At 20.2% G+C, this 16,671-nt stretch overlaps 1 protein-coding gene across 1 annotated transcript in view; it reads left to right on the plus strand.

The window, feature by feature from the left end:
* Positions 1-14,681, plus strand: part of LOC122497971 (ubiquitin-conjugating enzyme E2 H) — a 34,057-nt gene extending 19,376 nt beyond the window's left edge. Inside the window, exons 3-5 of the mRNA XM_043605417.1 lie at positions 12,237-12,404; positions 12,879-13,007; positions 14,286-14,681. Coding sequence (XP_043461352.1) covers positions 12,237-12,404; positions 12,879-13,007; positions 14,286-14,419 — 431 coding nt within the window. The 3' untranslated portion in view covers positions 14,420-14,681. The remainder of the gene's footprint in view (positions 1-12,236; positions 12,405-12,878; positions 13,008-14,285) is intronic.
* The last annotated feature ends 1,990 nt before the right edge of the window (positions 14,682-16,671 follow it).

Genomic DNA, 16,671 nt, shown 5'->3' on the forward strand with positions numbered 1-16,671 from the left:
AAAAAACGTCATTTTTCAAAAATCTGTATCTTCTGAACCGCTTTATTAAAAATTTGAAAAAAACAAGGTATCTCATTTCAAAGAGTACTAAAAGAAAAAAATGTTAAAACAAAATTTGAGATGCAAAAGCAAAATGATTTCCGACTTGGCGTGGAATGCTCCATATATTTAATTAATTATTAAAAGTAATGAATTTATCGAGGAATTTTAGTTAAAAACACTTAAAAAATTTGAATTTTGGAGAAGTTTTAAATGATTGCAAAAATTCAATTGATATTTTCAAAAGTAATAAAATTCTTTGCAGAAATTCAATTATATACAAAAATTGAAAGAAATTCTAGTCAAAATTCTATTTTTTTCAAAAATTTTAATAAATTTCTTGGCAAAATTTCAATTATTGGCAAGACTTTTCCTAAATTCAATGATTTTCAATATCTACTATTTTAATAAAATTTTCCAAAATAATTCAATTATTTAAAAAAAATTTTATTAAAATTCTACGCAAACGTTTAATTATTTTCATAATTAATAAATTTAATTATGTGCAAATTTGTTGATAAAATTTTTTATAAGGATTCAATTTTGAAAACATTTATTTATTCAATAAATTATTTATTTTTATATTTAAATAATTGAATTCCTGTATAATTTTCTAATAAAAATTGATTTAAAAGTGAATTTCACTTAAAATTTTACATAATAATTGAATATTAAAAGCATTATAGCATGGATTTTTAGAAATAATTGAATTTTGAAAAAGTTTCAATTGAAATCTTTGAAAATCTGAATTTTTCATATTTTTAACTAACAATTCAGTAGAATTAATATTGAAATTACTCGAAGTTTTTATTTTCTAATATATATTTAATTGAAGAATTTCCGAATAGTCGAAATTTTGTAAAGTTAAATTGTAAACAAATACATTTTTGTAAATTCTCAGAATTATTATAAACATAAAGAAAGCGATCACTTTCTTCATGTTTTATAGTACCTAATATTCTCATAAATTGTTGGATTTCAAAAAGATTTGAATTTGATTGTTTTGAAAATCTTAATTCCTATGGAAAAATAATAATGATTAAATATTTAAAAAAAAAGAAGTTATTGCTGTTTTCGAATAATTTTACAATTAAAAAAATTCGTAAATAAATGTAATAAAATATTTTTTTGAGCATCTAATAATTTTCAGAGTGAATCAGAATATTTTTTAATGTCAGGGAAAAAGTCAAAAATGGTCTAGAAATCAGGGAAAAGTCAGGGAAAAACAAAATTAAATTTTTGTGGCAACCGGTGGCAACTAATTAAAATCAAATCATTTTTAAAAAATTGTATAGAAACTATAGGATAAAAAATTTAAATCATATATGCAAGTTTTATAATCAAATATAATTTTGTCCCCTTTTTGTACCCTTTTTGAGGAAAAAAATTCCCCTTTTCACCGTTTTTGAGGAAAAAAGGTACTGTGATGCCTGAGGTCCGTAAATGTCAGTTTTTTTTAAAAATGGTCTGTAATTTGATTGAGAAAAGGCGAAAAGTTCGTAAATTGTACGATATAATTTGGAGAATTTTAGAGAAATAACAAATGTTTGCAGAAATTTAATTATTTTCAAAAGTAATGAGACTCTTTGCAGAATTTCAATTATCTTCAAAAATAAAAAAAAAATTCTCGGCAAAATTTCAATTATCTTTATAAATAATAAAATTCTTCTCCGAAATTGTATTATTTTCAAAAATTTTAATAAAATTCTTGGCAAAATTTTAATTACTTTCAAAAATATTCCTGATTTAAATGTTTTTCAATATCTACTATTTTAATAACATTTTTTCAAAAGAATCTAATTATTTAAAAAAAAATGTAATTATTTCCATAAAATAATAAACATTTCACAGGAATTCAACTATTTAAATTTTTTTATAAATATATATAAATTTTATAAATTTCATAGGAATTCAATTATCAAATTTCTCGAAAAATAATGTAATTATTCTTATACATTTTTATTAAAATTCATCAAAAGAATTCAATTATTTTAAAATTTATTAATAAAATTTTGTATGAGAATTCAATTTTAAGAAACATGCAATTATTCCATAAATTTTTTTTTGTATTTAAATAATTGAATTCTAGTAGAATTTTCTAATAAAAATTGATTTAAAAATGGATTTCAGTTAAAATTTTAGATAATAATTGAATATTAAAAGCATTATAGCCTGATCCTTTAGAAATAATTGAATTGGATATAAAAAAAATAATTTCACTTTATTTTTTGGATTTTTTGTCATGGTCAAAAAGTCTAAAGAAATTAAAAATCCAATGAAAAAAATTGAGATATACATATGTGACGCGATCTGAAGAAAGGGACCTTAGAAGCAAAAAATTATAGGTTATGTTTTCAATTTTTTAAATGAAAATACAAAAAAGGGATCAACTGTCAATATAAATCATTGATGTTTAAGTCTTCATTACAACTAAAATATTTAATAAACACTGATTTTAATTCGAAATAAATAAAAAGAAACTTTCAAACAAGAAAAAAGTAACTCTAACCCAACCTTAAAGTGATTTGCTTCTAAGGTCCCTTTCTTCAGATCGCGTCACATATACAAATTTAAATGGTTGCCTTGATAAAATATTGTTATTTTCTTAATTGATTAGTTCAATGACTGTAAATCGAAAATTGGTAAACTTTATATATTTTAAATTTCTGAAAATAATTAAATTAATCGAGTAATTTAATAATTGTAATTGTATTGAAAAAAAAAATTGAATTTTTGTAAAGAATTTTATCAAAATTGTTGAAAATCATTGTTATTTCTTGGAATAATTGTTTTAAAAATTTTATCTAGAATAATTGAAATTTTTCTAGAAATTTTCTTATTTATGAAAATAATTGAATTTTTCTGAAGAATTTTTTTATTTATGAAAATAATAAAATTTTTATTATATATGTAAATAGTTAAAATCCTTTATTTTCTTGGATTTTACGGTCTGGATTTTTTGGTTTGGATTTTTTGTCCTGTACCTAATGATGTTTAATATTGAAGAATTTCCGAATAATCGAAATTTCGTAAAATTGAATTGTAAACAAATGAATTTGAAAATTCTCAAAGAACTTTAAGACTGTAAGAGATGTAAAACATTATTTGTAGTTTCAATAAATAAATTCTATTCTATATTCTCAAAGAAGTTGTTCAAAAATTATTAAAAATATTGCATTTATAGAAGAATTTTAGTTAAAAACACGAAAAAAAATTTAATTTTTTAAAAGTTAGGTACAAATTATTGTAGAAATTCAATTATTTTCAGGAGTAATAATATTCTTTGCAAAAATTAAATATTGTTCAAAAATAATAAAATACTTCTGAGGGATTCAATTTATTTTCACAAATAATAAAACTCATGGCAGAATTTCAATTATTTTTAATACAATTTTAATCGAATTTCTCGAATTCTCTATGGGAGTTGAATTGTAAGAAACATTCAATTATTCAATAAATTGTTTTTTTTATTTAAATAATTTAATTTCCTTAGAATTTTCTAATAAAAATTGATTTAAAAATGAACCCACTTTGTGGGTTTTAGATTCCGAGATAATCGCAATTTACTAATTTTGAAAAAAAATATCGAATCTTTTTTTATTCTTTTTTTTTTTCTTTTGAAACAATATAGAAATATATTTTATTCTCTACCATTTTTTGGGTGTAAAAAAATGCACAATTTTTAGGAGGAAAAATTTTAATTTTGAAACAATTCTAATTATTATATAATAATCAAGTAATTATGCATAAAATGGTTCGAAAGAGATAAATAGGTAATAATTGATTTACTGTCACTTAAAATTTGTTATTATTTCCATAATAATTTCAGCATCATTGTTCTTCTTCTAATTTTAAGTTAATATTAAGATTATAGTTATTGATAATAATATTTTGAAATGGAGATCTAATTTTTATAATAATAAAATAATAAAATAATAGAAATAGTACTAATAAAAGTCTAACAATAATTATAATTATTATAACAATAAAAATAATAACGAAAATACTAATATAAATAAAAATGATAATAAATATAGTAGTAATTTAAATAATTAAATAATCGACGACAGAAACGTAAATAATTAATTACAATAATAACAATTAATTTTTTTTCTTAATCTAATTACATAATTTATACGAATTAATTATTTGTTTATAAAAATTAATCTAAAAAAATCACTATAACTATAATAGTTAATTGGAAAGGGAAAATTTTAATAATCCTGTATGTTGTAAAACATAATTTTCTGATATTTATAGCGAAGTTAAAAGTGTGAACTAGAACATTCAATGAATATATAATTAAAATCAATTTTTGATTAGCGTTAAATCAAGTTAATTAGAACGGAGAAATTATTTCTGAAAAACAAATAATAATTTCAGTGAACCTTTTTTTCCGTGATGAGTAGTTAATAATTATTAGGGCAATTTCTAAAAAGTAATGAATTATTTTATTATTATTTTTTATTATTAATCAATTATTAGCAAAATTAATAATTATTAGCTCAATTACTTATGAGTAATTAGTAATTATTAATTAGTATTTAGTATTTAGAAATTATTAATCAGTAATTAGTAATTTGCCTAATTTGCTATTAATAAGTCATTAATGATTAATAAATTAGTAATCACTAAATATTAGCAGTTATTAACTAATAAATTAATAATTACTAATTAATAGTTACAATAATTAGTAATTAAAAATTAAATTTTCGTTTCAAGTTATAATAAAAAAAATTCATAAGCAAACAAATAATAATTCTTAAATAAAAAATAAATATATTATGCATTTTTCTACAGAAGAAAATAAATTGAAATTAATAGTTAAATTTCTTTAATATAATTTTTGTCCACTTTACAATTAGTAATCAATTTTATATTCAATTTTCTTATATTCTATGTTTATAATATTATAGAATTTCCAGCGACTGAAAATTATTCTGTTACTAGAATATCCACTCACTTTAATTTAATAGTACTTTCACCTAGAAATGTATTATAACTATAAGTGATCGCGATTCATCTTTTTATTAAACAATAATAATTTTAATCAAGTTTTAATAATAAAAATAGTATTTCGCTTAAGAAAATTAAATTTTCCTGCTATTATATTTATAAAAATGAAAAATGAAATTAATTTTGAAATTATATTTTAATTTTTTTTTGTAGATAATTTTTTTTCGTACGAAAATATATATTTTTCTTTATATAGTGTATAACAATCTAAGCACAACAAAGGAATGTAATTATTCATTTAGGGCTAATCACGCATCTTGTGTGTCTTATATTGACAAATCGAAATCGTCCCACTTTCTTTGCATATAAACGTTAGATAGATCGTTTTACTCATAGAAGATATTCCGTTATTAGGGGTCATCAAATGTATGTCAAGGGAATGTAAGGGATCACATAAATTTTCTATTTGTCCAATAATGTACTCGGAAGTTTTCTCATTTTTATTCAGGAAAAATATTGTCGTCCAAAAACTCATTATATTCATCTTATATTTAACATAATAATTTTTAATAATATTTTCGAATTATTATAGTATTTTTTTTTTAATTAAATAAATAAAAATCACGATAAATTTATTTATTTTACTGTCAAAATTTACTAATTAGGAGAAATTACTATTTATTGGTCAAATTTACTAATTCAAAAGCAAAAAGTCAGAGTCACTAATTCAAATTTGTAAACATTTTTGTACTAATATAAATTTACAGAGAACGAATTTTTTTTCTATTTAAATATTTTTCAAAATACTATACAAAAAAGAAAAATAATTAAAATTAATTAACTTAAGGAATTAATTTTTTAATATTATACAAAACAATTTTTATTATATAGAAATACGAAGTACAAGCGATAAAAAAATATCGTCGTTTAAAACTTTAGAAACGTTTTTAAAGGAGCTCGAATTTTTACATTTATAATTAAAATTAATTAATTATTATATATTATTATTATTATTATTATTATTATTATTATTATTATTATTATTACCATTATTATTATTATTATTATTATTATTATTATTATTATTATTATTATTAATTTATTTTTATTATTATTTTATTATTATCATTATAATTGCGTAATTATAAATTAAATTAAAAAGAAAGAAAAACTAATTACAGTTTTTAATAAATTGCAGTAAATTTATAATTAAATTTTTCTCATTGAATGAATTTTAGCGATTAGTTAAAAAATTCGTTTCAGTTTTTTTTCTTTTGCTTTTCATTTTTTTTTTTTTTTTTTTTGAGACTTTTGTACTAATCAATTTATTGTTGTCGCGCGAACTTTATTAGGTGATTAGTGCTCTTATTTGGTTTACTTACCAAAGTCGTAACTAATAAAGAGAAAATTAATTTGACCTCTGAATATAAATGTGACTTTCTATTTATTTACTGTTATCTCATAATTATGATGATGATGTTATTTTTCCATTCGAAACTTTCAGTAGATGACCCAAGGTTAGATTTTTGTCTTCGATTTTTTTTCCTCTTGTCTTTCATTTTATATGAATGAAAAAGAAGTGCATTTATTTTTCTGTATTTTGTAAATTATGGAAATTTGATTTTTTAAAATATAATTAAATACTAATACTTAATAATTTATATTAAGAAGAAAAATTGAAAATTAGTTAAATAATTGAAAAAAAGTTAAAATATATTATTGAAATTTTTTTCTATTATTAATTAGTATAAATTAAATACTAATTTTTAATTAGTAATTTATAGGAATTTGGCTTTTTAAAATATATTTAAAAAAGAGAAGAAAAGGAAAATTATTTAATTAATCAAATTTACAAATTATTTTCATAAATAATAACATTTTTTACAGGGATTCAATTATTTTCAGAAATACATAATACAACTCATCACAGACTTTCAATTATTTTTAATTTTTAATACAATTTTAATGGAATTCCTCGAAAAATGTAATTATGCTTAAAAATTTTATTAAAATTCAGCAAAGAAATTCAATTACTTGAAAAAATTTTGCTACAATTTATTTATTACAATTTAAGTATTATTTTCAATACATTTTTAATTAAATTTCTTCAAAAAATGTTTAATTATTTTCATAAATAATGAAATTCTTTGTAACAATAAAATTTTTTTAAAATAATTTTCATAAAATTCTTCGTAGAAATTTAATTAATTTCAAAAATTTGTCAAAATTCAATTATTTTCAATGTCTACTATTTCAAAAGCATTTCACAAAAGAATTCAATTATTTAAAAAGAAATTTTAATAAAATAATTCGTCTCAAGAATTCAATTATTTCCAAAAGTATTATAATATTCTTCGCAAAAATCCAATTATGTTGAAAAATTTACAAAAATTTTCGTCAAAATTTCAATTATCTTTATAAAAAATAAAATTCCTCTTCGAAATTTAATTTTTTTCAAAAATTATAATAAAATTCTTGGCAGAATTTCAATTATTTTTAATACAATTTTCATCAAATTTCTCGAAAAATGAAATTATTCTTAAAAATTTTATCAAAATTTATCAAGAGAATTAAATTATTTAAAAATTTTGTTGATAAAATTCTGTATGAAAATTCAATTTTAAGAAACATTTAATTCATTAATAAAATATTTATTTTTGTAGTTAAATAATTGAATTCTTGTAGAATTTTCTAATAAATATTCATTTAAAAAATAATAAATTTCAGTTAAAATTTTAGATTTTAATTGAAAGCATTATAGCATGGATTTTTTGAAAGAATTGAATTTTCAAATAAGGTTTCAAATTAAAATCTTTGAAAAATTGAACTTTTTATACTTTTAATTAAAAATTCTGTAGAATTAATTTTTTTCAAATATATAATGAAATTTTTTTTGAATTATTTAAGGGGATTTGAACCTTGATGACGTCACAGTTTGTGCAAAGCATTAGTTTTAAATCTGTGACGTCATCATGGTTCAAATGCCCTTAAAGTTTTTAATTTAATTGAGGAATGTCCAGAATAATCGAAATTTTATAAAATCAAATTGTAAACAAAAGAATTTGAAAATTCTCAAAGAACTTTACTCAAAAATAATTTTAAAAAACTGAATTATTTAATAAAATATTTATTTTTGTAGTTAAATAATTAAATTCTCGTAGAATTTTCTAATAAATATTCATTTAAAAATAATAAATTTCAGTAAAAATTTTAGATTATAATTGAAAGCATTATAGGTAGCGTGGATTTTTTGAAATAATTGAATTTTCAAAAGGTTATAAATTAAAATTTTATTAAATTTGAACTTTGTATACTTTTAATTAAAGAATTCTGTAGAATTAATTTTTTTCAAAAAATTTAATGGAATTTTTTTTGAATTATTTAAAGTTTTTAATTTCTAATATATTTAATTGGGGAATGTCAGAAAAACTAAATTTCATAAAATTAAATTGTAAACAAAAGAATTTGAAAATTCTCAAAGAACTTTACTGAAAAATAATTTTAAAATAACTGACCTAAAGAAGAATTTTAGATGAAAATTCTAGAAATGAATAATTCGTAATGATGAAAATAATTTTTGAAGAAGTTACAGTAACAAAGTAGCAAGTTTAATTATTAATTATTGTAAAACATGAAGAAAGCGATTATAATAATATTCTTATAAGATATTGAATTTCAAACTTTGAAAATTTTAATTTCTATATGAAAAAAATAATAATGATGAAATATTTATTTAAAAATGAAGTTATTGATATTCTCGAATAATTTTCGTATGAAAAACCTGGAATAATGTAATTTTTTTTTATGATTGATTAGTATAATTGTATAATTTACATTAATGTTATTAAACATTCAAAGAAATTCATTTTGCGTTTGTTTCTTTGTAATTTAAATATTTATTTATTTACAAGATAAACGGACTAAAAAAAATTATAATGCAAAAAATAAAAAAAAAATAATTTTTTGAAAAGGGAAAATTTATTTATTTTATATTATATGGTTTATTTTTGGTAATTAATTATTAAAGTAATTGGTGATTAAAAAATTAATATAGAAAATTTTAAAAATTGACTATTGACATGAAAACCTTATTTTAACTGGGTTTTCGCGTTAAAGAGACAGATGCAAAATTATATAATTGAATAATAAATGATCTGTAAAAAAAGAGAGTAGGAAATATAAAAAAAATAATATATATGGTCAAGAAAATATACCGGAATCTTCATGGCCAAGTGTCACATTATGGATTCTTGTGAGCACATTGCATTCAATTGCACGTGTATATATCTATATATATACAGTATCGCACATATCATTTTTACTTTAAATGACACTACTGAATCAGTCATTATAAAAATTAAATTCTAGAATTACGTGAGTTATTTAATTTTCTTTTTTATATTTTATTCTCTTTTACAACAATCACCGAAATTTGCGAAAAATAATGAAAATAATATTTCGTTTACATTAAAAATTACAAAAAAAAGACATCTTTGCATATTTTTTATTACTGTTCATTAAAATTTATTCTTTACGTTTCCGGTGCAGATAAAATGAATACTAGCAATTTTTCTTTTTATTCCATAAGAAAAGTTCAAAGAGAGTTATTGAGAAAGGAAATTTATTAAAGTTTTTTATTTTATTTTTTATTTTATTCATTTTATTTATTAAATTTATTATTCAATATATGTATTATTATTAAAATGAATTATTAATTATTATAAATTAAAATTTATTAAATTTATTAAAATGAAAAATTATTGAGAGTGTAAGAATGAAAAAAAGAATGTTTTCTTTTTTTTCTTTTTTTTTTTGAAAATTGTGCGTGGGAAATGAGAAAAAATTCTGCGAAAATGTGAAAAAGATTAGCATTATACTTTGTGTGTATTAAACTCGTGTATTCATTGCCTCATTTGATTAATAAGTTTGTGTTTGTGTCATTGTTAAAACTTATACGTAGCAGGAAAACCTTGCATAGAATGCTTACCACTTTTGCAATTATTATTATTTAAAAATTGGCATACTTTTTAATGTGCTACTTTTTGTTTTTTAAATTTTATTTAATTCGTCTATTAAATTCATTTCAGTGGAGATTTTTTTCCACCTGTTATTAAATTTTAATTATAGTGCAATCATAATTAATTGCAATTAAACTGTAACTATAATGTAATATTTATCTGTATTTTTAATTAACTTTTTAATTTATTTTTTAATTTTTGTTTATTTAATTTTATTGTAACATTAATTTTTTCTGTATTTGTTTTTTTTTAGTTTAATCGTTTTTTATATTTAAATCATTTTTTAATATTTTTATTGTTTTTTTTACTATTTTTTTATTTTTACTATTTTTTATTAATTTTTATATTTTTTTACTTTAATTTTTTACAATACTTTTTAATTTGATATTTATCTGCATTTTGTAATTAAATCTTAAATCTATTTTTTAATTATTATAAACTATTTGTTATATTTTTTACTAATACTAATATAATATTTTCTGTATTTTTAATTAACTCCTTAATCACATTTTTCAATTATTTGACTGTTTTTTGTATTCTAATCTATTAATTTTTTTAGTTATGCAATTTCTAATTCTTAATTTTATTTTTTATATTTAATTTTATTTAAAATATTTTTAATATTTTAATATATTTATAATATTTTAATTATTGTTTTTACTATTATGTTTTAAATTTTTATAAAAAAATTTTTTTGTATAGTATTTTTTTTATTTGATTTTTAAAAATATTTTCCAGAAATGTTTATTCATATTTTTCCAGAAATGTTTGTATATAATTTTCCAGTAGTGTTTATACATTTTATTTCATTAGGTCTTTGATATTTTTACTTCATTTAAAAAAGTTAAATACTAAAATTTTTTTCTTCCATGAAAAAAAAATTCTGTTCAATGTAAAGCCAACTATAATTTTATGTTCTATAAAAATCTATCCTACAATTTTACATGCGCGAATATAAGGAAAAATATGAGATTCACTCTTTTGTGAATAATTCGTGACCCACTTTTTCACTACATAAAATTTATAACATTCGAATTATAAATCAAAATACAAAAAAGAAATAACAAATACATAATTGTTTATGTTATTTAAAAATTTATACTAATTAGAAATTATATTTTTAATTCACATTTTGGCAAACAGAGGAACAAAAGTTACTTATTTTATTTTTTATTATTTTATTAAAAATTATTATTTTCATTCAAAATGAAATGAATTTTTCCTACTGATTTTTAGTTTTATTTTCTTTCAATTTTAATTTTTAATTTAAAAAAATTTTTTATTCCTTCAAATCTCCCTCTAAAAATATTTTTAAAAAAAATTTTTTTTTTGTTATGAAAATAAAAGGAAAAAAAAATTTGAGGACCTTCAAAAATACTCAATTGATGATGTAAATAGATTGTTTAATGGCGAAATAATTGTCGTTCACGTAAGTGAAATTTTTCTTCTCCTTTACTAATCGGGTGGGTGTTTATCATGAACTGAATCCTGTTTGATGATTCAATATGTTGCCTTAGAAGCTGTATTAGGTGACAAGTAATATGTCTCACTTTGATTAAATTACTGCAAGGTTACGAATTCACTTTTTAATTGTCTTCAAGTTACATTTTTGTCCTTCCGTATTGTCTTTTATTCAATTTTTTTCCAATATTTTTATTTCATTTTATTTCAATTTCAAACATTTCAATGAAAAATATTTTGTTCTAGCCAAAAAAAGGGAAAATATTTATTAATAACAATAATAATAATTGCAATAGAAAAAAAGGAGAAAAAACTTTGTTAAAAAAATAGCAATAATAGAAAAGGAAAAAAATTGATAATAAAAGTAGTAGTAAAAAAGGAGAAAAATAATTTGATAATAAAAATAGTAAAGAAGGATAAAGAAAATTATTTGACAATAGTAATAATAATAATAATAATGAATAATAAACATAAATAATAATAATAAAAATAGCAATAGTAAAGGAAAAAAAAATAATTTGTTAATAATAAAAATAAAAAATATAGCAATAGTAAAAGAGGAAAAAAAAATTTGTTAATAATATACAAAAAATTAAATAAAATATGAATAACAATAAAAATATCATAAAATTTTTAAATAATTAAATAAATAAAACATTTTTATTTTGTAAATAATTAGAATTAGAATAATACAAAAAATATGATTTTTAATTAATGATTTATTTGGATGAAAAGATTTTTGACGATTCTTTTTAATTTCAGCGCCATATGAAGGAGGAATATGGAAAGTGCGGGTTCATTTACCAGAACATTACCCCTTCAAATCTCCTTCGATCGGTTTTATGAACAAGGTTTACCACCCTAACATTGATGAAGTATCGGGCACCGTCTGTCTCGACGTTATCAATCAAGCGTGGACAGCCTTGTATGGTAAATTAAAAAAAAAATCTCGCCTCTTTTTGTATATATTCAAATTTTCTGGAAAATTGATAAAAAAAAGAACATTGAAAAATAAAGGAAAAAAATTACCAAAAATATTTTCTAAATAGTTTGTTAAAATATTTTTTTAAGAATACAAGAAAGAAATAGAAGACAATAGTTTTTGTTTAAAAAAAAACATTTTTATTAATTATAATATATTTTTATTATTTTAATGTTAGAATTTTTCGCTGATTGAGAATTATAATTACGAAATTTAATTAATTCAAGTATTTCAAAATTTTTATTTATTTATTTAATATTAAATTATTTTTACATTGTTGAAAGAAAGACAATAATATATTTATTTATTTAATAAGTAAATGAATAAATTTATTTATTTGGTAAATAAATGAATAAATAAATTTAATTTATTTAAATATGATAATTTAATATGATAATTAATTTAGAAAAAATTTATTTCAGATCTCTCAAATATTTTCGAGTCTTTTCTACCACAGCTGTTGACATATCCTAATCCAATTGATCCCTTAAATGGCGATGCAGCTGCAATGTACCTTCACAAGCCTGAGGAGTACAAGAAAAAAGTCGCAGGTACTTTAAAAGAGTATTGAACCTTTATTTTTAATCAGGATTTTTTTTCATTCTTTTTATTTTCAAATATTTACTCTCTACAAATTTTTATTAAAATTCCTTTTTCCGTTAAATTTATTTTTAATTTAACTTAATTCTAATTTTATTCTAATTCTACTTGTTTTTATTCTATTTTATTTTTATTTTTTTTATTTAATATATAAACGGGACATTTTATTCTATTTTATTCTATTTTATTCTCAAATCTAAATAAAATTAAATATTTGTTTAAAATAAATATTTATTTTCTATAAATTGTTAAAAGCATTTGAACCTTGATGACGTCACACATGCTTTGCACAAACTGTAACGTCATCAAGGTTCAAATGCCCTTAATGAGGAATTTTGAAAAACTGTTTTTTTAAAGTATTCATTTTATATAAATTGTTTTAAAAAAATTTAATTCCTTTTTTTTAGAAATTTATTCTAATTTTATTTTATTTCATTTTATTCTATTTTATTTTTATTCTAAAATCTATTATTTAAGTACAATTTTTATTACTATTTATTTAAGGAAGTTTAAAGAGATTATATTAAACCTTTTTATGAAAGAGAATTTTTTTTAACTCTTTATTTTGAATTATTTATTCTCTATACCTATATATAAATTATTTTTTTATTACTTAGAATTTTATTTTTTAGAATTTTTAGACTTCTATTTTATTTCATTCAATTTTTTCCATAAACTTTTATTTTATTTATTTATTTATTCAAAATACTCGGGCTTATTATTATTATTATTAAATATTATACCTAATATTTATATTATTTATTCAACGTTTTTCAAGAGAGTACTGAACTTTTTTTTAATCAGGTTTTTCTTTCAACTTCTTACTTTGAAACATTTATTCTCTATAATTTGTATAAAAATTCTATAAATTTGTTATAATTTGAAAATGTTAATATTTTATGGAAAATAATTTAATTTTATACTTGTTTCAAAAAATGATGAATGTCTAAAATCAAATCTGAATGTCTCAAATCAAATTTTAATTTAATTTAGTAATTTACAAAAATTTAAATAATATGATTGAATTTACAGAAAATAGAAAAATAAAATATAAAAATTATTATAAAAAATGAAGACAATGACAATCTTAATTTTTTTTATAATTAAAACGAATGATAAATATCATTACTTAAAATTCAAATATATTTATTTACCTAAAACAAAAAAAATAAATAAAAATTATTTTGTCAAAAAACGTGGGACTAATTTCTCTTGTTTCTCATTTTCAGATTACGTAAGGAAATACGCGACAGAGGAGGCGCTTAGGGACCAGGAAAATGGTACGGGGAATGGAATGTCCTCGGACAGTGAGTCTTCAATGAGCGACTTCAGTGAGGACGAGACGCGAGATATGGAGTTGTAACCAAATATTTTACCATCCATACCCATACCCTTAATCACGATTCCTTGTAATCTCCGATCGCTCGTCTTATCAAAATAGATGCTTACACCTAAAAATTTCTTCGACCTTCGATCGATATCAACCTCAGACATTTTTTGAGAGGCTTACAAAAAAAAAATATTGATGGCGATCGGTTTGTAGTGTAACAGTGAACACATTATTACCCGGAGTTGATTTCTTTTCAATGTCGAAAGTCAAAAGCAAAAAAAAAAAACTTGAAAAATAATAATAATAATGATGAAAATCTTGCTAACAAGATGCCAATAGTTACGAATTTTTTCTCTCTGATCGTGTCGAGTTTCTTTTTTCTTTCCGCAAAATCTATCGCCAATCAAGAAGAATCGCGTTTTCTTTTCTTTTCATATTTTTTATTAATAGTTTTCGCATTTTTTTATTAATGAATTATTTTTATATTTTATTAAAGAAAGAAGACTAAACAAACCTTGGTTTTAATGGTCTTTCTTTTTGTAAATTTTGAACGAGTTTTGATTTCAATTTTTTTTTAGGAAACGAGATTAAAAAAAATTTTGTCCAACCATGTTTTCCTTTTCTTCCTCCCAAATTACGTATCCTTTTGTATATTTTCGTCACAGGCGACAACATCACGAGAGGGAGATGACAAGCTCAAGTGATGGGAAATCAGATGATAAATTAAAACGTAAACGTCATCGTAGCATTGACGGCGAACAAAATCAGCCACTATTGAAACTCGCTCGCTCCACGAGCTATGATGAAAGAAGAACGTTGACGGATACACTCAATATCTGCATTTCCTCGGCATCAAGTTTGCAAATTGGAGCACCTGGTGATACACATCGAGTAGAAACCTGGAACTGTCGCAACGACCAAGTCCTGGGAGCACAACAGTACACAAGACTCTAGTTTGGCTCAATAGTTTCCGAATTTTTTACTAGAGGAATCTAAAATGAAAAAAAGAGATAAAAAAACCGAAAAAAAACAGAATCTCAAATTATCGGAACTTCTAAAAAGTTTTTATTTAAAAAAAAAACCCCCAAAGGAAAAGAAAACAAATGGGTTGCGTATCTTTCATAAATATTCATTATTTATTTTCATATTTTCGAGTTTTACTATTTTCTAGTTTTTCTTCTTTTTTTTATCATTTGCGAATTTTTATCGTGTTTTAATCGACGAAAGAAAAGAATCGAAATAGAGAGAAAGAAAAGGAAAAATAATTTTCAATTAGAAACAGAAAAAAAAATTTACAATTATTTTTTCTTAAAAAAAATCGTCCTATTTTTAAATACTCAAGATTTATTGTTTTTTTAAAGAAAAGAGTAAAATGTTTTTTTTAAATTAAAAACTCGACAAATTGAAAATTTTCTTTTTTTGAGTTTAAAAAAACTTTTTTAAAAAAAAAGATTTTTTTTTAAAAATTATTTTTCTATTTTTTAAAATTAATTTTAAAATTAAAATTGTTTTTTCCTATTTTGATTAAATTGAATAAAAAGAACGGTCTATTAATATTAACCGTTGGACAATAATTTTAATCCAATTAAAAGCAAAAAAAAAGGGGGAAAAACATGAAAGCGAGCACAAGGTTTCTCCAGATCGGAGTAATTGAATTCGTGGTCTCAGATCTCACGCATTAAGATTTATAAATATATATTTAGCACTATATTAGTATATTATACAAAAAATATGCTTACGATTAGCTAGTACGTTTTTATTAATTATTAGAATAAACAAATCTAACATTCAGAATTTTGTAGAATCATTCTTTTTTTTCGAAACAAAAAAAAAAAAGTTTTAATTTTTTCGAAAAGATGATTCAGAGACTAAAGAAATATATTTTTCAAAAAATAAATTTATTTTTGCGTATTCTGTTTTGTTTTGGGAAAATTCTAAATTTTTGAAGGATACGTAACTGTAGGAGAATTATTGTTTCTTCGGCAAATTGACAATAGGGTCTGGAAATTTTGTAAAAAAAATTGTTTCTTCATGATAGAATTTTCGTTTCTTTGGATAAATTTTCCGGGCTTGTAGTAAATGTAAAAATATATTTTCTTTTTTCCTCCATTAAAAAAAAAAAAAAGGCGCGTATTGAAAAAGAAAAGAAAAATGTCTATTTCAAAACACATACATGTAAACTGCCATTGATTCACAAGAACATGCATCTTTCTATCCATTGTAATAGTTCGTTGTGGTTGTTCGGGTTAAGTAATTTAGTAGAAAGCCATTAGAGTTCGATAATT

The sequence above is a fragment of the Leptopilina heterotoma genome, unplaced genomic scaffold (assembly GCF_015476425.1).
Source record: "Leptopilina heterotoma isolate Lh14 unplaced genomic scaffold, ASM1547642v1 Lhet_14, whole genome shotgun sequence".
NCBI lineage: Eukaryota > Metazoa > Arthropoda > Insecta > Hymenoptera > Figitidae > Leptopilina > Leptopilina heterotoma.